At 37.8% G+C, this 24,591-nt stretch overlaps 1 protein-coding gene across 2 annotated transcripts in view; it reads right to left on the bottom strand.

Moving 5' to 3' along the window:
- ILRUN (inflammation and lipid regulator with UBA-like and NBR1-like domains) overlaps positions 1–24,591 on the bottom strand; it is a 95,210-nt gene that overhangs the window by 32,360 nt on the left and 38,259 nt on the right. Inside the window, exon 3 of one of the 2 annotated variants that reach the window (XM_041751713.1) lies at positions 18,412–18,609. The exons of the other annotated variant lie outside the window; for it this stretch is intronic. Coding sequence (XP_041607647.1) covers positions 18,412–18,609 — 198 coding nt within the window. The remainder of the gene's footprint in view (positions 1–18,411; positions 18,610–24,591) is intronic. 2 annotated transcript variants of the gene reach the window in all.

Here is a 24,591-nt window from a genome sequence, read left to right as displayed (position 1 = left end):
CTCTGCACCTCCCCCTGCTTGTTCTTTCTCTATCTCTATCTATCTCTCTCTCAAATAAATAAAATCTTTTAAAAACCCCAAAACCTTAGTTCTTCAAGGCCAAATCAGTAATACATTATGTGGCAGAATAAAAAACAAAAACAGAAGTCAGCTATTTTTAATCCTAATCTAGTGCTTATCTATAATACCATGTAGCACTCCCATCCCTGGTCAGTTTTGAATGTTCCACCAATCAGGAAAAAGGTAACAGTTAACACAGACAACTATTCCTGGCAAAAAAAGATGGAAATATTAACATTCTCATTATTTAAACTTCTATAGCCTACAAATAAAGCATAATCTGAGTGGATAATAGCACAACTGCAGGAAATTAAGATAGATTACAAGTACACTGAAGCAACTTAAAATACTAATTTGAGTACAATTAAGTTTAAGAATAATGCAGGGAATCAAAACTACAGCTACAGCACATTAAGAGCCAAACTTATGCAAGTGGCATAAAAATACAGATTAAACTGACATTTTAACAATCATTTTGGCAGTTATGTTGAAAAGCATTTAAACATAATGCTGGATAAAAAGGACTTAATATTTAAATATTATCCATTTTATATGCAAATAGGTAGAAAGACGGCCGGTGTTCTCTTTTTTTTTTTTTTTTTATGATAGTCACACACACACACAGAGAGAGAGAGAGAGAGAGAGAGAGAGGCAGAGACACAGGCAGAGGGAGAAGCAGCCTCCATGCACCGGGAGCCCGACGTGGGATTTGATCCCGGGTCTCCAGGATCGCACCCTGGGCCAAAGGCAGGCGCTAACGCCACCCAGGGATCCCCGGTGTTCTTTTTCTTTCACTACTACTGCTGAATTTCTCAACCAGTTTGACTAGCACACACTTGGAACTTCTTGCTATCTGTAGTATTTTCATCAAAGGACAATTTAAAATAGAATACTTAAGCAGAAATACTTCCAACTAAGTATTTAGTTCATCAGAAAGTCAAATTTAAACCACTGATTTACCTAATTCAAACTTAAATATACATATATTTTTAAAAAGGCCATTCCTCTTTGGACACGTGCTTCTAAGATGAAGTTTAATTTAGGACTATGATACCTTTCTATAGAGTTACTATGTATGTTTTGAATACTTAAAAGGCATAACAAGACATAGGCCCCATTTGTCTTTTTTAGAAATTCAAATCTTGTATCTTTGACATAATTATGGACAAAAAGTATAAAACAGCATTACAGATGACAATTAGTTATTCCTGGTGAAAGCTTTTCTGTCCTAGAGATCTGGTAACACACTACATTAACTCTGTTCTCCCTTCCCCCTCCTCCTAAAAGAGGACAGGCTTTGTTTCTGGCTTCAGAGAAACTGCTGCCAGTCAACATCACCATCCAAGCAGGACCAACGCAAGAACTAGCAAAACAAAACCCCTTCCTCCTCAATGTTCTCTCCAGAATTACATTACAGACCTCACATTCACTGACAAGTCAGAGTCAAAGACAGTGACAAAGCAGAACTTCCTAAATGTTTCTTCATTTTCCTCCTCACATTTTTACTTTCTCCTTCATTTCTTTGGTCTGGCACATCTTGCACAAGCACCCTGTCCTCTTTCATTTCCTATTGCAGCCTCCTAATAGGCCAAATTATTTTCCTGGCTCAAATCTGGGCACAGACCTTTGGAGAAATGAATAAGTACTCATTCCTAAGCTGAAGAAGGTCTAGCAAAATCCACACATGTGGGATCGTAGGGTTCACTTATGACCATCTGGACTTGTCAATCCTCTAAAAGAAAGTCAATCTCACTACTCATCCACATTTGAGGTGTACAGCATAAACAGACGCCTCTCCTAGGTCCCTTAGTCTGGGCCATGATAGCTGCTACTCATCTCTCTTCCGGATGACTGATGGTGTAAATATTCCTCAGAGTACTATCACCTCCAATCCATTTCCCGCTCTTTCTCACACAAAATTCTCACTCATGTCAAACTGCACAAGTCCCACTTAACCAGAGTTTATGCTTACTTATTGCAGTCTGAAAATGTGGTACCTTTTCCCTGTCACCAATCTGAATCCATTTAGTTCAAATACCACATATTAGGGCAAGCCTTTCTAGACCATTTGATCTAGAAAGTTATTTTCTAATATTTATTATTGAAGAGAAGTATTTTTAATAGACTTTATTTTTCAAGATTTTATTTTTAGAACAGTTTTTAGGTTCACAGCAACACCGAGAAGATGCATATATCCTCTCTACCTCCATCTATGTACAACCTCCTCCACTATCAACATCCCTCACCAAGGTAATATCTGTTATAATCAATGAACCTACACAGGCACATCATTATGTTCCAAGTCCATACTTCATATTAGAGGTTACTCTTGGTGTTGTACATTCTGTGGGTTTTGATAAATGCATAATGATGTGCATCCACCACTATGGTATCATACAGAATAATCTTACTGCCCTAAAAATCCTCTGCACTCTGCCTATTCATCCCTCCCTCCCCTGGCCTTCACTGATCTTTTTACTGTCTCCAGTTTTGCCTTTTCCAGAATGTCATATAGGAATCATACAGGATGTAGCCTTTTCAAATCGGCTTCTTTCACTTAAGAGATATGCATTAGGGGGATTCCTGGGTGGCTCAGTGGTTTAGCGCCTGGCTTCAGCCCAGGGCGTGACCCTGGAGTCCCCGGATCGAATCTCACATCAGGCTCCCTGCATGGAGCCTGCTTCTCCCTCTGCCTGTGTCTCTGCCTCTCTGCGTGTCTCTCATGAATAAATAAATAAAAATCTTAAAAAAAAAAAAGATACGCATTAAAAATTTCTCCATGCCTTTTCATGGAATAAATGTTCATTTCTTTTTAGTGCTAGAAGTATTCCATTGTCTGGACGTACCAGTTTATTTACCCATTTACCTAATGATAACATCTTGGTTGCGTTCAATTTTTTGCAATTATGAATAAAACAGTTATAAACACAGCAAGAGTATTTGTTTTATAAGAAACTTTCAAACTGTCTTCCAAAGTGACTAACTATACCATCTTGCACTCACGTTCACAGTAAATGACAGTTCCTGTGGCTCCACATCCTCACCAGCACTTGGTGGTGTCAATGCTCTGGATTTGGTGCATTCTAATAGGTAGAGAGTAGTAACTATCATGTTTTAATTTAATTTGCAATTCTCCAATGATATGATAATGACAACTTTTCAAATGCTTATTTGCTATCTATATATATTCTCTGGTGCAATGTCTTTTTTACATTTAGATTTATGATCCATTTTGAGTTCATTTTTGCCAAGGATACATAAGATCTGTGTCTAGATTCACTTCTTTGCATGTAGATATCTAGTTGATTCAGCACCATTTGTTGAAAAGACTATCTTTTCTCCATTGTCTTTGCTTTTAAAGATTTATTTATTTGACAGAGAAAGAGAGAGCAAGTGTGCACAAGCAGGGGGAATGGCAGACAGAGGGAGAAGCAGGCCCCCCACGGAGTAGGGAGCCTGATGCAGGGCTCAATCCCAGGACCACGGGATCATGACCTCAGTTGAAAGCAGACACTTAACTGACTGAGCTGCCCAGGCGCCCCCTGTCTTTGCTTCTTTATGAAAGATCAGCTGACTGTATCTGTATCCATTTCTGGACTTTCTATTCTGTTGTTCTATCAAACTATTAGTTTATTCTTTCACCAAAACCACATGGTCTTGATTACTGTAGCTTTATATAATAAGTCTTGAAGTCAGGGAGTATCATTTCTTCACCTTTGTCTTTCTCTAATATGAGTTGGCTACTCTGGGTAGCATCTTCACAAAAAATTTAGAATCAATCAGTTGATATCCACACAAAAACCTGCTGTAATTCTTACTGGAATGTGTTGAATCTATTGATCAAGATGGGAAGAAATAACATCTTGACAACACTGTCTTCCTACCTGTGAACATGGAAAACCTTTCCTCTTACTTAATTCTTTGATTTCTTTCATCAGAGTTGTATTGTTTTCCCTCATAAATCTTGTTCATATTGTGACAGATTTATACTTAGGTATTTCTTTTTGGAGGGATGCTAACATAATTTCAAATTCAAGTTGTTCATTGCTAGTGTTACCGGAAAGTGACTGACTTTTACATATTAACTTTGTATAATTGCTTATTAGTTCCAGGAGTTTTAGTCATTTTTTAAAATTATCTATATAGATAATGTCATCTGCAAAAAAGTGCAGTTTTAGCTCTTCCTTCCCAATCTATATACCTTATTTCCTTTATTTGTGTTATCACATTAGCTAGAACTTCCACTATGATGCTGAAAAGCAGTGGTCTTTTCCTTGCCTTATTTCTGATCTTAGAGGGAAAGTTTCTCATTTCTCACCATTATTTTTTTTTAAGATTTATTTATTTATTCATGAGAGACAGAGAGAGAGAGAGAGAGGCAGAGACACAGGCAGAGGGAGAAGCAGGCTCCATGCAGGAAGCCCGACGTGGGACTCAATCCCAGGTCCCCAGGATCAGGCCCTGGGCTTAAGGCGGCGCTAAACTGCTGAGTTACCCGGGTTGCCCAAGGATAAATTTCTTTAAAAGATAAAAGCCTATTCATATTTTCTACTTCTTCCTGTGTAAGCTTTGGCAGATTACATCTTTCAAAGAACTGGTCCATTACATCTAGGCACAGAGTTGCTCATAATATGCCTTTATTATCCTTTTAATGTTCATGGGTTCTGTAGTAATGTCCCTTCTTTCATTTCTTATTTTAGTAATTTGTGTCTTGTCTTAGCCTATCTAGAGGCTTACTGATTTAAATGATCTTTTCAAAGAACCAGTTTCTGGTTTTGCTGATTTTCTCTATTGATTTTCTATTTGTAATTTCATTGATTCTTGATCTAATTTTTATTATTTTTCTTCTGTGTACTTTGGATTTAACTTGCTCTTCTTTTTCTAGTTTCTTAAGATAGAAGCTTTTAAGATTATAGATTTTAGGCCTTTTTTCACATTAAGCTGAATATTCTTCTGCCTTGGGTATTCAACACAAATGTTCAACACCTTTCTGATTTTAGGACCTAGAATCTCCCGACTTCACCATTAAGATCCCACTAGGACTCCAAAAACCAAACAAAACAAAACAAAACAAAACAAAACAAAACCAAACGAAACAAAACAAAAAACAGATCCCTGGGATATCTGAGATGACAGAAGCCTTAAGGAATCTTTACTAAGAAGTTAATACAAAACAAGTTAACAGTTGAGGAGTGACTACTGTACTACAGGTTTCACAATATAGTCAGGTCTTTTAATAATAATAACAAAATGCCAAAATAATAACAGCATCTAACAATCAATGCTTATCACGCCAGATGCTGGTTTATAAACTTTTACATGCATTAACTCTCTAATTCCCTCAAAATCCTATGAAGTAGGTACTGTTTTCCTTATTTTATAGATTAAAAAAATCTGTATCACTAAGATAAAATAATTTCCTACCAGTCATATTGCTAATTACTATTAACTAGAAGTCAAAACCAGATGGTATGATTTCAGAGCCACACTATGACTCTATTGCCCTATATGTTACTAATACAAAATTTATAAATTTAACTATAAGTAAGCCAAAAAAGTTATGTTTTACTCATTCTTAGCAAGCAGCCCGGATTCTATTATTCAGATGGCTAATACATCTATTATTTGATCATTATTTATACATTTTGCCCCACCTTAGCAAAAAGAATTAGCAACCCACAGAGACAGAAGGCACATTAGTGGTTGCCAGAGGCTATGACAATAGGGAGTGATTGTTTAATGGGCATGGGGTTTCCTTTTGGTGTAATAAGAATGTGTGGGAGCTAAATAGATGACAATTGTACAATATTGCAAATGTACTAAATGCCACAGAGTTGTACATTTTAACATTCTACCACAATTTTATTTATTTATTTATTTATTTATTTATTTATTATTTATTTATTTAAATGGGACATCCTTTTTCTTTTTTTCTTTTCTTTTTTTTTTTAAGATTTATTCATGAGATACACAGAGAGAGGCAGAAACAGAAGCAGAGGGAGAAGCTGGCTCAATGCAGGGAGGCCATATGCAGGACTCGAACCCTGGGACTGCGGGATCACGCCCTGAGCCGAAGGCAGACGCTCAGCTCAACCGCTGAGTTACCAGGCGTCCCTTACCACAATTTTTTAAAAGAAGAATTATCTAGGGCAGGCTGGGTGGCTCAACTGGTTAAGTGTCGAACGCTGCACCGGGCATGGAGTCTGCTTAGGATTCTCTCTCCCACTGCCCTTCCCTGACCCTGTCTCTCTCTTTCCCTCTTGAAAGCAAGCAAGCAAGCAACCAAGAAAGAAATAAGAGAAAAGAAAAGAATTATCTACAATATTTTGATTAATAATAATCCAATGGAATGATATTCAACTCCTAAAAATTGTGTTTTTGAAGAGTATTTAACAAGGGGAAAGATCCTAAAATATTAGTGAGTAGGGAAAAAAGTAGGTTACACAACTGTGTAGCATAACATCAAATTTGAAAAATAAATGTTTATTTATTTTTTTTGAAAAATAAATTTTTAAAAAAATATTTGGACACATACATTAACAGTGTTTATATCCATATAGAAGTGTAAATATTTTGTTTTCTTCTTTTTTTTTGTTTTCTTCTTTATATTTTTTGTATATTCTAAGTTCCATATTTCTTTTATTGTCAGAAAAAATACACTTATAAAAGAATTTAATTGCAAATACCTAATAAGTTTAGTGATATAATAGACTTAAAAGTCCCTCAAGTAAGAGAACACAAAACAAATAAAATGATTGAAATAAATTCAAATATATCAATAAACATTAAATGTGAGTAATCTAAATATACCAATTAGAAGACAGAGATGATCAGACTGGGTGAAAAATTAGCCTAACTATATGCTGTCTCCAAGAAACTCCAAATATAAAGACACAGGTAGGTTGAAAGTAAAAGGCTGGAAAAGGATATATCACGCAAACACTAATCAAAGAAAGCTAGAATGGCTCTATTAATATCAAAGTAGACTTCAGAGTGAAGAAAATTATCAGGGAAAAGGGGGACATTACGCAAAAATAAATGGGTCATTCACCTAGAAGACATAATTTTAAATGTGTATGCACCTAACAACTGACCTTCAAAATAAATGGAACAAACACTGACAGAACTGAAAGAAGAAATACGCAAATCCAAAGCTGTAGGTGGAGACTCCAACACTTCGTTTTCAATAATAGATAGAACTATTAGACTAAAACAAGCAAATGATAAAGACACAGAGAAATTGAAAAACCAATACCAACCAACTGGATCTGACAGTTATACAACACTCCACTCAAGATAGCAGAACACTCTTTTGAAGTATGCATAAAATATTCACGAACAACCCCCCCCCCCCAAAAAAAAATATTCACGAACAAGACAGACAATATCTTCTGGGACAAAAACATCTTAACAAATTTAAAGAACCAAAATCAAAATAAATTGTGTTCTCTGACCATAATGGAATGAAACTAGAAATGATTAAATAAGGTAACGGGAAAACCATCAAACATTTGGAAATTTAACAACACATTTCTATATAACCCATGGCTCAAAGAGGAAGTTCTCAAGAGAAATTAGAAAATATTTTTGACTGAATAAAAATAAAAACAGTATTTCAAAATTTGTGCTATGTAGCTAAAAGTAATGCTTAGAGGGAAATTTACAGTTGCTATAAAGTAAGTGTTTATGCCCCCATCCCCAAATTCTTATGTTGAAACCTAATCTCCAATGTGATTGTATTTGGCAGTAGGGCCTTAGGAAGATGATTAGGTTGAGGGTAGAGTCTTCAAGAATGGGTTAAGAATGCTCTTAAGAAAAAACAAACAACCACCGAGAGAGCCCTTACTCTCTGCCTTGTGATAACATAGAAGACAGCCTTCTATGAACTAAGAAGCAAACAGCAGACACCCAATCTGCTGGAGTTTTGACCTCAGACTTCCCAACCTCTAGAACTGTGGGAAATAAATTTGTTTTTTTTTGTTTGTTTGTTTTGTTTTTTTTTAAAGGTGAAGGGATCGGCAAAGGCCTTTTGTGTTTTTTGTTTTTCTTTTTTAATTTTTTTTTTAAATTTATTTATGATAGTCACACAGAGAGAGAGAGAGAGAGGCAGAGACACAGGCAGAGGGAGAAGCAGGCTCCATGCACCGGGAGCCCGACGTGGGATTCGATCCCGGGTCTCCAGGATCGCGCCCTGGGCCAAAGGCAGACGCCAAACCGCTGCGCCACCCAGGGATCCCAATAAATTTGTTTACAACACACTTCATCTATAATAGGTTTGTTACAGCAGCCCAAATGGGCTAAGAACATAGTTTTAAACACCTATATTATAAAAGAAAGGTCTCAGGTCAACCTTAGCTTCCATCTTAAGAAACTGGAAAAAGAGTAAAATAAACCCATATCAAGCAGAAGGGCTAAACAATTAAAAGCAGAAATACAATAACTGAAAACAGAAAAATAAAGAAAAATCAATGAAACTAAAGACTGGTTCTCTGAAAATACCAATAAAATTAAGAAATCTAGCAAGAAAAAAGGAGAGAAGTGGTGCCTGGGTGGCTCAGTCGGTTAAGCATCTGCCTTTGGTTCAGTCATGATACCAGGATCCTGGGATCCAGCCCTGCACTGGGCTCCCTGATCAATGGGAGCCTGGTTCTCCCTCCCTCTCCTCCCTGGTTTGTGCTCTCTCAATAAAATAAATACAATCTCTTTTTTAAAAAAAAAGCAAAAAGAAAAAAGGACAGAAAACATAAAACATCAAGAATGAGAGAAGAGGGGGCGCCTGGGTGGTTCAATAGTTAAGCATCTGACTTGATTTCGGCTCGGGTCATGATCTTCAGGTTGTGGGACCAAGCTGCATGTGGGCCTCTGAGCTTGGTGTGGAGTATGCCTGTCCTTCTCCCTCTGCTCCTCCCCCCCAGGTGCGTCCACACACGCATGAGCTCCCTCTCTCTCAGGAAGGAAGGGAGGGAGGGAAAGAAAGAAAGAAGAAAGAAAATCTTAAAAAAAAAAAAAAAAAGAGTGAGAGAAGAGATTATTACTACTGACAGAAGGCATTAAAACAATAACAAAGGTACTACAAACAACTCTACACACAAAAATTTGACAATTTAGTGAAAAGGACCAACTCCTTGAAATTAACCAAAGTCATCCAAGATGAAATAGACAACTTGAACAGATCTATAACTATGAAAATATACTGTAGTAATTTTAATTCCAAAGAGAACCCTCCCAGATGATTTCACTGGCAAATTTCTTAAAAGAAAAACACCCCCATTTCTATACAATTTCCTAAAGGAAAAAAAAATTAGCACAACACATTAGTTTATAGAACTGCATTGTCCATGAGGCAGGCTACTGGCCACAGACAGACAGCTACTGATTACCAAAAATGTGGCTACAGTCTCATGTTGAAATGACCCTATTTTGGCTATCCTAACATAAAATATATTACTTTGAACATTTTTAAAAGTCCTCACATAAGATTTAGGTCAGAGGTAGGATCTGTTTTCTTAATCACTTCTGATTTCTAAACATAAAACAGAAACTAAAACTAAAAAGAAAAAATGACTTTGAAGTGGCTACTAAGCCACAGCTTAACTCACTCTAGAATTCAATTGCTCTCAAAATCATCTCAAAACAAAGTACAAGCAAAACTCTTAGAAATCAAGCGGGAGGGGGAAACGCCTGAGTGGTGCAGTCGGTTGAGTGTCTGACTTGTGGCTTCAGTTTGGTCGTGATCTCAGTGTGGGATCCATGCTCAATGTGGAGCCTGCTTGGGATTCTCTCTCCCTCCCCCCCTCCCCCCGCTTGTGTTCTCTTTCTCTCACAAATACATAAATACACCTTGAAAAAAAAAAAAAAAGAAAAAAGAAAGAAATCAAGAGGAACTGGAAGAACACTGATCACTACAAATCAAAATCCAGAGGTTAACAGGTGCACATAGCATTCCTTTCTAGAGCCGCAAGGTCCAATACTGACACTCTCTTTGTAAAGAAAGGGAAGTACAAGCTCTTTAGAGATAAAAGGAGAAAAATAAAGAAAGCTTTAAAAAATGTATTTTTTTTTTTTAGAACGAACTAATTTCTAAATGACAAGTATCTTTGCTGTTTCAGGGAAAAACCCCTTAGAGTATTATGGGGCTAGAGTCAAAGCATCATTTACAGGAACAGAATGCATTTGCTTTTCAGTAAGGAGACACCCTTTTCAAAGACTACCTTTAACTACAAGACTAATGGGAGGTTTCTAAAAATAAAGTAATGGCTACATTCTGAGCAGTAATTGAGGAATATAAATTCCATCTGAAAAACTAAGATATCAGATAAAGCTTAAGAGACCAATACATGGATCATTTTAGACACTAATCATCAATCTGTTACAAAATAACCACACAATTTTCAGCAGGTTTATAGCACATACTGATAAAGTAGGTATTCACCACGATTTGAATGGAAAGCAATTATGCTTGCTTCCTTACTTTTATAAGAGATTGATCTGGCCTAATTCAGTAGAAACTGCACACAATGGCACTTACTAAAAATTCCCATCATATGATAATCCAGTAAAACCTTAAGAATTTCTCATGTGAAACAATTTCAACATATATGGACATATTTTTTTTTGAGAAGGGGAAATATACATATCCCATCATGTCCTTTTTTCCTCATTTTTATTATTTCTGAAATTAAAAGTATCATATAATCAAATGTGTTCATTTAATATAATGGCTCTCCCCTCCCCTCCCTGCAAGAAAGGTAATCATTATTATTTTTTTTTTAAGAAAGGTAATCATTAAATGAATGATGTATATTAAAATTGCTATCACATAAGATCAAAGAAATGCAGTTTTTACGTGTTTTACTATGATAGGGTTATGCTAAGTAACAACACTTTTTAAAAAAAAATTTCTGACTTTTTTTTTTAAGATTTTTATTTATTTATTCATGAGAAACACACACACACACACACAGAGAGAGAGAGAGAGAGAGGGAGAGGGAGAGAGAGGCAGAGACACAGGCAGAAGGAGTAGCAGGCTCCATGCAGGAAGCGATGTGGGACTCGATCCCAGGTCTCCGGGATCATGGCCTGGACAGAAGGCGGCACTAAACTGCTGAGCCACCGGGCTGCCCTAACTAAACACTTTTAAACTAGATCCAGCCCCCAGCGACAGCCCTTACCAATGCATACACACAAAAGAGTTAGGGATTCTATATACGTATTTTTTTTTAAGATTTATTTATTTATGGTAGACATAGAGAGAGGCAGAGACACAGACAGAGGGAGAAGCAGGCTCCATGCTGGGAGCCCAATGCGGGACTCGATCCCGAGACTCCAGGATCACGCCCTGGGCCAAATGCAGGCGCGAAACCCCTGAGCCACCCAGGGATTCCCTATATACGTATTTTTTTAAAAGCAAATGATGCTTAAGTATTTAATCTTTAAAATTGTCAGGGATTTTATAACTATTTTCTTTTTAATAAGAAATATATTCATATTTTAAGAAAGAATTATATTTGGTTTAAAACATTTTTAAGGGGGCTCTTGAGTGGCTCAGTGGTTGAGTGTCTGCCTTTGGCTCAGGTGTGATCTCAGGGTCCTGGGATCAGCTTGCCACAGGGAGCCTGCTTCTCCTTATGTGTATGTCTCTGTCTCTGTCTGTGTGTTTCTCATAAATAAATAAGATTTTCAAAATCAAAATAAAACAACAAAATTTTTTAAGGAACTGTCATGTCAATCCCTAAATTTTGAATCCTTGAAACCTAACATTCCAGATCAGAGAAGTTTCTGTTAACAACAAAAGGGCTTTAGCTACCATAAGAAAAATAGATGCTGCTTTCAAATTATATTTTGCCCTTCTATCAAACATATATATACACACACACATATATATGTATCAAACATATATATACATATATATATGTATATTCTTCTGATTTCTTGATTTTCTATGTTCCAAACAGGTTCATGACACATATGTGCATTTTAGAGGCTAATCTGAACATTACAGCCATTTTACATTGCCTTCGACTCATTTGGAACTACCTAGACAAAACCACCAAATAATTACCACCATCTGGTAACACTACCACCAACAGTAGGCTTTCTTCTCTGAAGCTGAAATAGCAAATCACCTGATAGACTTAATATTAATCTTACAACATAAAAATATTTAAGGATTCCAGATTCATTTACATTTGAGACATCCCTTCTAATAAAAACATTTCCTACACAAGTCACAATCAGCTTAGGCTAGGAGGGCTACTCATATTTCTGATATTACAGAATTCTAGAGACCAGAATCCAAACAAAGAATGCCTTACTGAGGATCTTCTAGAAGCAAATGAGGCAACCTTTTGAGTATAACATATAAAAGAGAAAAGTTCTAATGGTAAGGTCAACTAAATAGACATTTTTCCAAAGATATCTAGATGGCTAACAGACACATGAAAAGATGCTCAGTAACACCAATCATCAGGAAAATGAAAATTAAAACCAAAATGTAATACCATCTCGCACCTGTCAGAATGGTTATTATCAAAAGACAAGAAATATCAAGGTTTTTTGTTTTTTTAAAGTAGGCTCCAGGGCAGCCCCGGTGGCGCAGCGGTTTAGCGCCGCCTGAAGCCCAGGGTGTGATCCTGGAGATCCGGGATTGAGTCCCACGTCAGGCTCCCTGCATGGAGCCTGCTTCTCCCTCTGCCTGTGTCTCTGCCTCTCTCTCGCTCTCTCTGAATAAATAAATAAATAAACCTTAAAAAAAAAAATAAATAAAGTAGCCTCCATGCCCAACATTGGGCTCAAACTCACGACCTCAAGTCATTCTTTAACTGGAGAAGATGTAAGAACTTTAAAAAGTTTTAGGAAATAAACTGTGGTTTATATAGAGCACCCAATAAGTTTCCTAGCATGTGGGACTTATTATGGTTTAGGAACTTAATAAGGTAAGTTCCAGGGGCATCTGGGTGGCACAGTCGGTTAAGCATCTGACTCTTGGTTTCGACTCAGGTCGTGATCTCAGGGTGGTGAGAGGCCCGCATCAGGCTCCCTACTCAGCAAGAAATCTGCTGGAGATCTTTTTCTCTCTTCCTCTCCCCCTCCCACACCTGCTCTCCCTAAAATAAATACATCTTTTAAAAAATGAGGAAAGTTCCATTTCTACCTCAGAAAAATGAAATGAATAACATATAAGTATTTAATGTACATTTGCAATGTCCCTAGGAACCCATGTGAACTATTAAAAAGAAGAGCTACTTCAAGCGGGAGAAACCTTCATTAGCAGGTGATGACCACACTATTACTTCATCTTAGCTTACTTCACAACCAGAATGCCTGCACAGGAGTAAATCTCTCTTACAGAACTGGGAAGAGGGTACTCTATTATTGGAAGAGAGGAAGCATATTACTGTTGGTATCAAGACTAAAATGGTGACAACCACTCATGCTGCTTACTGCTTCCCAAGAGTCAAGTGTCCTAAGTGTTCTTAAGAAGTGTGCCATCGGGATCCCTGGGTGGCGCAGAGGTTTGGCGCCTGCCTTTGGCCCAGGGAGCGATCCTGGAGACCCGGGATCGAATCCCACGTCGGGCTCCCGGTGCATGGAGCCTGCTTCTCCCTCTGCCTATGTCTCTGCCTCTCTCTCTCTCTCTCTCTGTGTGACTATTATTTAAAAAAAAAAAAAAAAAAAGTGTGCCATCTTCTAGCAGGCAGGAACTCCTTTGAAGAACACTGATATTTACCCAACTACCTAAGAGTCGCCTCACCAATATTAATCCCATCCTCATCCCTAACTTACTCTAGAAATGTAGAGAAGACTTGGGGACTAATACCCCATCTACCCTAAGCTCTGACAGGAGCCAATACCCTGCAGTCAAAGTTTCTTTGTGAACCCCATGTAGTAGTGAAGACCAAATTAATGACAAAGATCATTTTATCAAAATGATAAAACTACTTTTCTTAATTTATAGCTATAATTTATAACTTTTACTGAACACCATATTATTATCTCTTGTCTTCAGTTTCCTCATCCATAAAATGTAGCCAATACTTCCTTTATAAAAAGTAATTTATAGGGATCCCTGGGTGGCGCAGCGGTTTGGCGCCTGCCTTTGGCCCAGGGCGCGATCCTGGAGACCCGGGATCGAATCCCACATCGGGCTCCCGGTGCATGGGGCCTGCTTCTTCCTCCACCTGTGTCTCTGCCTCTCTCTCTCTCTCTGTGACTATCATAAATAAATAAAAAAATTAAAAAAAAAAAAAAAAAAGTAATTTATATGTACACAGCCCAATACGTGCCTGACATACAGCAGGTATTAAATAACAGGTTGCTTTTATCTAAAAAGCAAGTCTGTAAAAGAAGATAAAAGAAAATATTTGGGTTTGAAAATAAAGCTGCCAGGTATCAGATATAATTAGAAATGTGAGTGGTCAAAAAGGATTGCTGGTAAAGATAAATATGTGAAGCTAAATTATTTAGTAAGGGCCAAGGGCCATATACACACACCCCACATAATGAAGAACTGTCCATACAACACACCAACAGCACCTCTCTTGAGAGATTCTCAGAGCACAGCCAACTGAAAATGGGTAGGTGCCCCACTTTATAAATTATTCAATATAGCAAAAATTCCCTTTGAGGACAAGAAATGAACTGAAACAACAGAAGTCTTATTATTAAAAATAAAGAAAATTATTCTTTCTAGAGAAGACCATCTAAAGACTGTAGAAGAGACCACCCACCAAAAACAAAACAAATAAACTTTGCTGTTAAGACAGGAAGATGAGATCCAAGGTAGTTACCTAACTTGTCCAAGTTTGTGTCCAGGCAACCCAGGCCTACTTTCCAAACACTGTCCACTATACTATACTCTATGAGCTTACAAGGTGAGAGCAGAAAAACTGGGAAGGGTAAAGAATGCTTAACAAGGCAGGTTTTTTTTTCATGTGCTCATAGCTATGGTTTTATGTATACTATATCACATTCTGCCAACAATCTACCATGTCTGCTATCAGCATGTATTATGATCAATAGTAATGTGGATTCAGTGAAATATTGTAATATTACAGAATTAAATTATTTACTAGAGAAGATGAACCGTTTGCAAACTAGGTCACACAGCACCAGAGATCATCAGAGAAGGCAAGAAGGCAAACACAGCTTAAGGAGGCTCCTAATTCAACAAGACCAGTTTCATTTTTAGGTTTTCCCTTTTTTTGAAGGGGCATTCATAAATGCTCTTATAAAGGAAAGGGTTCTACTGATTTTTTAAAAATGCTTTGAAAATCATGGAAGCAAATCAATTATTAAGATCTCTTGAAGGTATTAGATTTCACAAAGTCCTGAGAAACAATTCACAGATTATATGACCATAAAAGGCTTTAAATTCTTTATTGCCTCCAAAGCTAGTATATTTATACCTACTTCTAGAATTGATGACAGATGTTATAGGTACAAATTTTAATGTCCCACATAGTGATAATTTTTATATTACCACTAAAACACACCACACGACCAGAGTTTTCAAACACCAGAAAACAGTAAGAAGCAGTATCTTTGCATCAAAGGGATTTTTTTTTAAATTTTTTTTTTTAATTTATTTATGAAAGTCACAGAGAGAGAGAGAGAGGCAGAGACACAGGCAGAGGGAGAAGCAGGCTCCATGCACCGGGAGCCCGATGTGGGATTCGATCCCGGATCTCCAGGATCGCGCCCTGGGCCAAAGGCAGGCGCCAAACCGCTGCGCCACCCAGGGATCCCTAAAGGGATTTTTTTTTAAGTCACATCCCTCCCTTAAAAACAGTGACATTCATTTAAAAAAAAATCTCCACTCTGCTTTGGGCTCAGCTTTTTGAAGTTACAAAATAAATAAGACACGTATCACCTTAAGTTTTAAAGGTATGTGAGGGATTCATCGAATTTAGTTGGGTAGAAAGAGGTAAAAATGCCAAAGAGACGTAAGGGGGTAAGTGCAGAGAAACTGCAATGGATGGCGGAGAGAAAATGCAAATGGGAGCTCAGCAGTGGAAGAAGCTAGTTGATCCTTGAACAACATAGGTTTGAACTGCCCAGATCCACTTATACATGGATTTTTTTAAAAATAAATACAGCGCAGTACTCTAAATGTATTTTCTCAATTTTCTGAAAAACAGCTTAAAACAGCTTACTTTACCAGAACAGAACAGCACAGTATATAATACATATAACTACAAAACATGTGTTAATTAGCTGTTAATATTATTGGTAAGGTTTCTGGTCAACAGGCTATTAGTAAAGTTTTCAGGGAGTCAAAAACTTATGGGGGCATCTGGGTGGCTCAGTTGGTTGAGCATCTGCCTTCAGCTCAAGTCATGATTCAGGGGTCCTAGGATGGAGCCCTACATCAGGCTCCTTGCTCAGCAGGGGAGTGTCTCTCTCTCTCTCTCTCTCTCTCTCTCTCTCTCTCTCTCGTTCTCTCTCAAAATAAATAAAATCTTAAAAAAAAGTTATGCTGGATTTTCACATGTCAGCATCCCTAACCCCCTATGCTGTTCAAGGGTTAACTGTACAGGTACAAAGGTTCTTAGAAGAAGTAGCCTGAAAAGGGAGTCCAGAGGGAAGAAACAAGTAATTTCTGCATTCTGATACATGATTGCATATTCATTTGTCATTCAACAAATAGTTCACAGTCTAGCAGAAGAGAAGGAGGAGTAAAAAGTAAACAAACACCTAAAATACAATGTGTCAAGTGTAATAACAAGCTCCTGCATAATATTAATGAAAAAAGGAGGGATGAATTTCCATGGGGTAGTGAGGAGAGTAAGCAAGAAGGGAAGGAGGAATGGTGACTTCATCCCTGAGGATGAGCAGGAATTTACTGGAAAGAGAAAAGATATTTCTGGCGATAGGAACAACATGAGCAAGGACATGGTGAAGTGAAAGCATGTGGTGTCTTTGGGGACTGGCTGTGGGGGAGTAAAGAGGAGACTGACAATGAAAGTGAAAATGAGGCCAGATCGTGAGCAGCTTTAAGCCCCACGCCAAGGAATTGGGCTTCAGGACAGTAAGCAGGGAGGTTTCAGGCAAAGAATGATGTCATATAAGCACTATGAGATACCTTTTCTAACATTAAGATTTTTTTTTTGAGGCTACTAAAAATATGTAAAGTTTCCCCTGGTTGCAAAAACATAGAGACGAACATTAATTCCAGGACCCCTTGAAATCACTCCAAAGGCCCCACTGGCCTTGGGTCCAGTTAGGAGCTCCCAGAGGGTGGGAACTATTCACTATATATATATTTTTGGATTACCAGGACATGGGATATAGTGGAACCAAGAAGAACCAGTTTGTGACAAAGGACGGTTAAGACTGAACAAAATATGACTCCAAGGTTCCTGACTGATCACCTCGGTGGGGTGTTGTTGAGAAGAATGTAAGTTTTGCCTGGAAGATAATAAGATTCAGAAATCTACAAGATGTCTACATGTTCTGTCCAAAAGCAGTTAAAACATAGGGTTGGAGCTCCAAAAAGAGTTTGCAGACACAGAGATGAATCTGAACATTGCCATGTACACTGAACTGGTGACAGCTGAACCTACATGGATGGATGAGGTCACTGAGCATGAAGAGGACCCAGCTCAGACACTAGCAATCCTGGGGCAAAGATGAAACTAGACAGAGAGAGATCATTCAGAAGAGGAGAAACAAGACGGGTATCATGTGAGCCTAGGAATATCTAGATTTCAAAAAACATTTGGAGCAGGTGCCAAACGGCAGAGGGTAAGCTAGTATGAAGACTACGTGGCTGCTGAATTTGGAAACTGGGTAGTCTCTGATTTTCATTTCTCTAGAGTGGAGAAAGAATAAACTAGGTTGAAGAACAAATGAAAAAGGGAAGAAGAGGCAGTTTAGCTTACTCTGCTCAAAAAGTATACCAATAAAGAGTGGAGAGAGGTGTTGACAGGTCCTCAGGTTGGGAGAAGTACACACATTATGCATTATCTTTTTTAGGACTTATATCTAGAGACTCTGAGAACAAGGGCTGCCTTTAGCATTCCTACCGCACCTACTAGATTATATAATAAAAAGAGCAGAACTACTAAATCATTGTTTAGAATGCACAATAGATATATATCTATATATCTATCTATATACATATCTCACACACTTCACTAAATTTTAACTAAACTGCTAGTGTAAAAGGGAGAGCACTAGACTGAATCTGTTAGATAGTCATTGAATGAAAATCATTTACCTGCATGGGGTGACTGTTTAAAAGAGGCCATGCCTTGCTATGTAATTTGACAGGCTCTGTGAGCAACACTGGGAATGCTGTAAGATATTACCTTAATTCCTTCACCCTGGGCTGCATAAGAACATACTCACCTCCATAGTAGAGTCCTGTAGCAGTGCACATCCGCCACTGTCCCTGATACATTCCTGCTCTGCTGGGGCTGCACATCTGGACGCTGACATCTGCAATCTCCTGGGGCTCTAGCGATCTCACCATCACCATGTTCACATGTCCAAATTGGTCTCCCCCGACATATTTAAGACAAACCCCTGGAGGCCAGGCCTCTGCCCCTGAGTTCAAGCAAAAGAAAAAAATGTTAGGCAATTAGTGGTCCTATGCTGGGTGCAGTTCATTACAAAACTGTAGAAGAGCCCTTTTTCTCTGTCTTTCACACATACGTGAACCTAGCCACATATCCTTGAGCTATAAAATGTCACAAGACTGACCAGAAGGAATTATCAGAGTTAACAACCTCTGACCAACAGTCTATCCCTAAGATAAGGCACATATGACCAAAGCAAGGCAGTTCCTCAAGAAAATGTGTTTTAAGGGACCCCAGGAAAGGCTACCCATCACACCGAATCTGCGGAATCTAAGAATGATGTCTGCGAAGAGCTGTGGAAATGAAGCATAGGCCACATCTTTGGAGGCCTGCTTTCTTCACTAAGAGGTTACTTACACATGCCCATTTTCACTATAACTTTTTAAGCTAATTCTAAGTAAAAACATATTTGATTGTCACCAGTTTTTCTATCAAGGCAAGCTGATGAAACACATGAGGAATAATTTCTATATTATGTTCTTTTTAAAACTTTTTCCCTGATGTATGACTTTTCCTTCGGGAGTCCTTAACTATGAAAAGACCAAGGTGCAAATGACCCTACAAGTTCGAGAGAGAGGAGTCAAGTGAAAGTTTCATTTTCAGGTTCAAACAAGTAGTGGGGAAAACAGGAACAGTGGGGTGAACTCCCCTGGTAACAACACACTGATCTGTGGTCTCAGAGGTGATGACACCAGCAAGAGGTACCTGCACAAAGAGTAGGAATAGCAATACAGAGACAAGGCACAGGCAGAAACGTCTTTCCTTCTTTGGTCTTTCCTCCTTTGGAAGTGACAAAGATCTTATTTGGGTACCTCCTCCTGTGTACCTGTAAACTAATCCAAAATAAGCAATCCATATATGGACTAGTTCTGAGAGCCAAAGGGCCACACAGTGACTAGAGGCTATCTTTCTGGTGAAATCTCTCCAGTATACTCTTTTTTACTACAGACAGAAACCTCTATATATCTTTTGGGGGGATACATAAATTCACTATAAAAAATAAATCACTGTGAAAAAATGGACATGGCAGGACTCTAGGACAAAGCATGCTTGAAATGTAACTCCTGAGAGCATTCTAGGATGCCTCAATACCTTGTTCTCAAAGTGTGAGATTGGTTTTGATATACTCGATGACTTACTATTGAAAAGGGAATCACAGAGAAAGGTAACTACAGCTCTACTGCTGAGATCTCAGTCCCATAAGGAATGGCACATTCTGTGGCTCTTGGATCTGAAGAGGTAGCAGATGAAACAGTAAGCACAATGTTTTGTCAGACCCTCTTAAAAACATACCTGCTAGCAAAGTGCTCTCCTTAAGTTAACATTATAAAGGGCAACCACTGCTGGTGGAAAGCTTGTGATGATACCCTGGCAATACATGCAAATTGTTTCTCATTTCTGGAGCCCATGGTCTTGGCAAAAGCGTATTTGTCTGAGGTCAAGAATAGTAGCAGCTGGCATGGAGCACCTTGGAAAATGCCAGTCTCTTTAAAGACCAAGATCCAAGAGAAAAGTTAAGCTGCTATATTAGGGTTGAATTCACAATTATTCTTTCAAACACACACACGTACACACGCACCCACCTGTAACAAGACATGTTAGTATGAAAACCCAAGAATGTCTGATTTTGAACTTCTAAGAAAATGAGGAAAACCAAGACTGGGTGTGGGAAATACTTGGCTGTACCGCACAGACAACCATAAGCAGCTGAGATGGTCAGAGCTCTCAGCTATGCAAAAGAGGAGTGCCAATATGCTCCAGGGAGACTGCGTTAGTTGGTAAACATGAAGCGATTAACAAATTATGCAGCTACTGTCCTGATCTTTTTTTAATATGCCAGATACTCTATTCGTATGGTGCCTGGGGAGCTTGTTGGAGAAAAAAAGTTGATGAGTTATCCACCATCAACTCTAAAGTATTAATTTACTATAAAGTGAAGAACCAATCATTTACCTTATAAGAATTACCAATAGTGTTTGCTAAGACATTTAGTTCTTACAGCCTGGTAAGTCGCGTAACTCTAAAAAGGTCAAAGATACTAGTTCTTAACACAGAAGGAAAGGAAATACTGGTAAGGGGCATGGACCACCAACATACCTAAAATCTAGATTTGAGAAGTATAATACAACAGACCTTCATATTAAGTCTCAGTTACAAATTGGCTTAATGGAGGGTAGATACATCTAAAAGAAAAGAAAGACTAATCTGTGTTTTATGACTTAAGTATAACAAGCACACATTTGATCAAGGCTGTGATTCTCCAGTTATCATGGAATATAATTTTATTCAAAAATAATTAAAAGTAAAAACAAAACAAAAAATCCTGACATATGGCAACTTGAGATGATAGAGAACATGGCAAAAAATGAAATAAAAGTCCACCAGTTCCAGAAAGCCTGGATTTACTAGGTACAAGTGATTACAGAAACAGCTGGAAGATAGTAAGGAACATCCAGAGACCAATGAGGAAGAAGACAAACCTTGATAAAAACCTATTCTTTTTAAGCCCTAAAAGTCTGGAGACTGCATTTCAAATTAAGCTGCATGCGAACAGGGACCTTTATTGATCTTGTCACTATTTTCTTCTTGTACTTGATATAAAGTGACTGGAATATAATAAAATTTGCTGAACGGATGAAGCAGAATTGCCTTTCATATAGATGTCCTGAAGAGAAAGGCAGAAATTAACTGTTTTAAGGAGCCAAAAGAAAAATGGAGGAAACAGCTGTTCTTTCGTAAGTTCTTTTCTCAACTCTTATTTTATGTTCACAAACAATAAAGTTGACTGTGAAGCCACTTTCTCATACAACAATCACACATACTTTGCCAAAGTCCAAGAAACACCAGAGTTATAACATACTCAGCTTAACATTCACTATGACTGGAAAACAGAGCATGGTTGTAAAAACTCAGAAGCTAAAGTATTGATAAGGAAAACTGTCCATTTTCACCTTGGAGAGGCAGTTTCAAATTTTTACTTTCAATTTTAATTATAAGACTTCCTGTTCAAGTTTCCCAAGCTTCTAATACTCATATAGTGCCAAAAGTCTGGATCCTGGGATTCTGCATCTATGTAATGAAATGTCTGACTTCTGTTTTTGCATGGTCTGTATCTAAGGATTTAAACAATATTAAAAGCTGAATTTTAAACAATGTGTGACATTTATCTTCTTTGGGGAAACTGCTGGGACAGCTATATGCAATTCCTTTACATCTCATCTGTTGTATATTTGAATGCCTGACATGCCTGAAACATGACAGCAGAGAGATACCATGAAAATTATTTATGAAACTATTTCAGTGAGCACTTCTCTCGTGGAGAAGGTTATGAATGAAAGTAAAAGAGCCAAAGGAGAAATAGCTAAGGCCTGCCCTATTTCTGTTACTGTATTTCCAGGAAGAACTCAGGCCAGATTAGGATGACGCCGATGCCAGTACACGTGCATGCTTTCCCTCTTTAATATCTATTACTTAGTTATGGAAGGTCAGTTTCTCCTTAATCGAATGGAAAGCATGCAGCTTATAGATACAAAACTATTTAAAAATGGATGAACAATTTCCAAAAGGATAAAAAAAATCTTTGTGTTCAAAGTAACCTAAATGGTAAAAACTCCAGCCAACTATTGCCCAAACTCTTCAAAAAGTGTTCAGGCACAAGAATGGCCTTTCAAAGAACAAACAATGCAGACCCAGAGGCTGTTTTAGACTGGAGTTACCATGCAAAAGCAGGCGGAAAGAGCAGCTAGCCCCACCAATACAGATTTTCTCCAAGTCAAGGTGAAAGAAAGGCAGGCTCTTTGGGGTTCTGATCTGACATTTAACAATTTTATATCAACCCCTCCCAATTCCCCATTAACTCAAGGAGCTGTGTGGTAAGTGAATGGATGTATCAAGAGGATGTTTGACATACAAAACGGTTTCTGCAAAAAAGAGTAGCTCAAATATTTCAGTGGTACTCTCAGAATTTTTAATATTTAAAAACACTATAAAGAATTCACAGCAAGCCAGACCATTTTCAGTAGTTTCACTATAAATAAACAAGGTCTTAATTTTTTAAAAAATAAAATTTAATTCATGAATAAGCTTCAAAAGCAGTTCTGAGCAGCAACTAGCAGGTTTTAGTAATTCAAAGAAGAAACATGATGAACAGAAGCTGAACTAAAGAGACTGTTTTAGGGGCACCTGGGCATCTGACTCTTGATTTCGGTTCAGGTCATGATCTGGGATCAAAGGATCAAGTCTCACATTGAGCTCTGTGCTCAGCACAGAGTCTACCTGGGATTCTCTCTCTCTTCCTCTGTCCCTCTCCATGTAAGCTCATTCTCACTCGCTCTAACAAATAAATGAAATCTTTAAAAAAGAAATTGTTTTAATACTTTTAAAAGCCCACAACACTGGGACGCCTGGGTAGCTCAGCAGTTGAGCATCTTCCTTGGGCTCAGGGTGTGATCCCGGGGTCCTGGGAGCCAGTCCCACATCAGGCTCCCTGCAGGGAGCCTGCTTCTCCCTCTGCCTATGTCTCTGCCCCCTCTCTGTGTCTTTCATGAATAAATAAATAAAAATCTTAAAAAAAAAAAAAAAAGGGCCTACAACATTAAGAAAAGAAAGAAAGAAATCAGACCAATAAAAGGGAAAGAAATCAGGCAAAAATAATTAAGCTTTGAAAAAAAGCTTAATTCTTTTTTGGAAAAAAAAAAGAATTTCAAGAAAAACAGAAAACATGGCTATTTTCCCATACCACCGTGTGTCCCTCAAACTAACAATGCCCTACACAGTTACAACCAAAAGGGAAAAGAAGCTAATGAAAATTTTATAAAGCCATGGATATCTCCAGTCATCTACAACATTGGGTCAATCCGGATTATACACTGAACTTCATCCAAAGGAGAGTTACTCCTAAAAAAAGTCAGAAAAACTAAGAATAAAACTTTGGTACATTAGTTAGTATATAAAATGCTAGCTTAGCCAGTCTTTCCCCATCATAAGAAAATTACAGTACAAAGAACTTAAAAGTAAACAGTCAATAAAAGGTCACTTTTACAGGTTTATTTGAGCCCTGAGAGTTTTTTTTATCACGTCACATCAGATCACCTTGCTAGACAGAGTTCCCCCACATACACAGATTTTTAGCTAAATATGCCTTCTGCCAAGATTCCCAACTCTCAGAATTTCTGTTAAGTCCTCAGTAACAAGGAAGTTAAAGCGCCCTGATCTAGTCAGCCGCATGAATAACTACTGCATGAAAAAAGCAATACTAACCCCACTCAAATTTAAAGTCATTAGAAAAGAATTTAACTAGCAAAAGGAATAATTAACTGTTACCAGACATATACTCAGATCCTATTTTCAAAGAACTATCGCTAACTTATTTTTTATTTTTCTTAAAGTCGGCAGTACATTACAACAATGCTTCAAAAAAATTTCTCAATCTTTCCATCTTTCCCATTCTGAGCAAATGTCCAAACCTCTTACCCTATTTTTCAAAGTGGTATTAACATTTCAGAGAGATATCTCAATGAAATTTCATAAAGAAAAAAAAAGAAATTTCATAAAGAATCATCCCTGTGGTTTCAAAGAAATGAGCTTTCAAAAGAGCAGATGCTCACAGCTCTTCCTAACCACCTTGTTCTATTCAAGGATGTACCTCCTCTAACCTGCTGGAAAGAACTGGAAGATTAATTAGAGCAGAATTAAAATGACAGAGTAGAACTGTACAGGTGGAGATAATACTACCACCACACACAGGCTTAGTTGCTGGTATCAAATGAATACTGAATTGTTTAGAGGCCATCAAGACCTGGAAAAAAAAAAAAAAAGAAAGAAAGAAAGATAAAAGAAAAAGATCTAAATCATTTTTCCAGATCCAGGGCAGGGGACAGTTCAATGATTTCTCGTCATCACACCAGTATAAAAAAGTACTACATCAGGGTGCCTGGGTGGCTCAGTCAGT

Source organism: Vulpes lagopus, chromosome 1 (genome assembly GCF_018345385.1).
Source record: "Vulpes lagopus strain Blue_001 chromosome 1, ASM1834538v1, whole genome shotgun sequence".
In the NCBI taxonomy this organism is placed as follows: domain Eukaryota; kingdom Metazoa; phylum Chordata; class Mammalia; order Carnivora; family Canidae; genus Vulpes; species Vulpes lagopus.
Note: the sequence above shows the minus strand (reverse complement) of the source record. Positions and strands in the feature narration are given on the sequence as shown.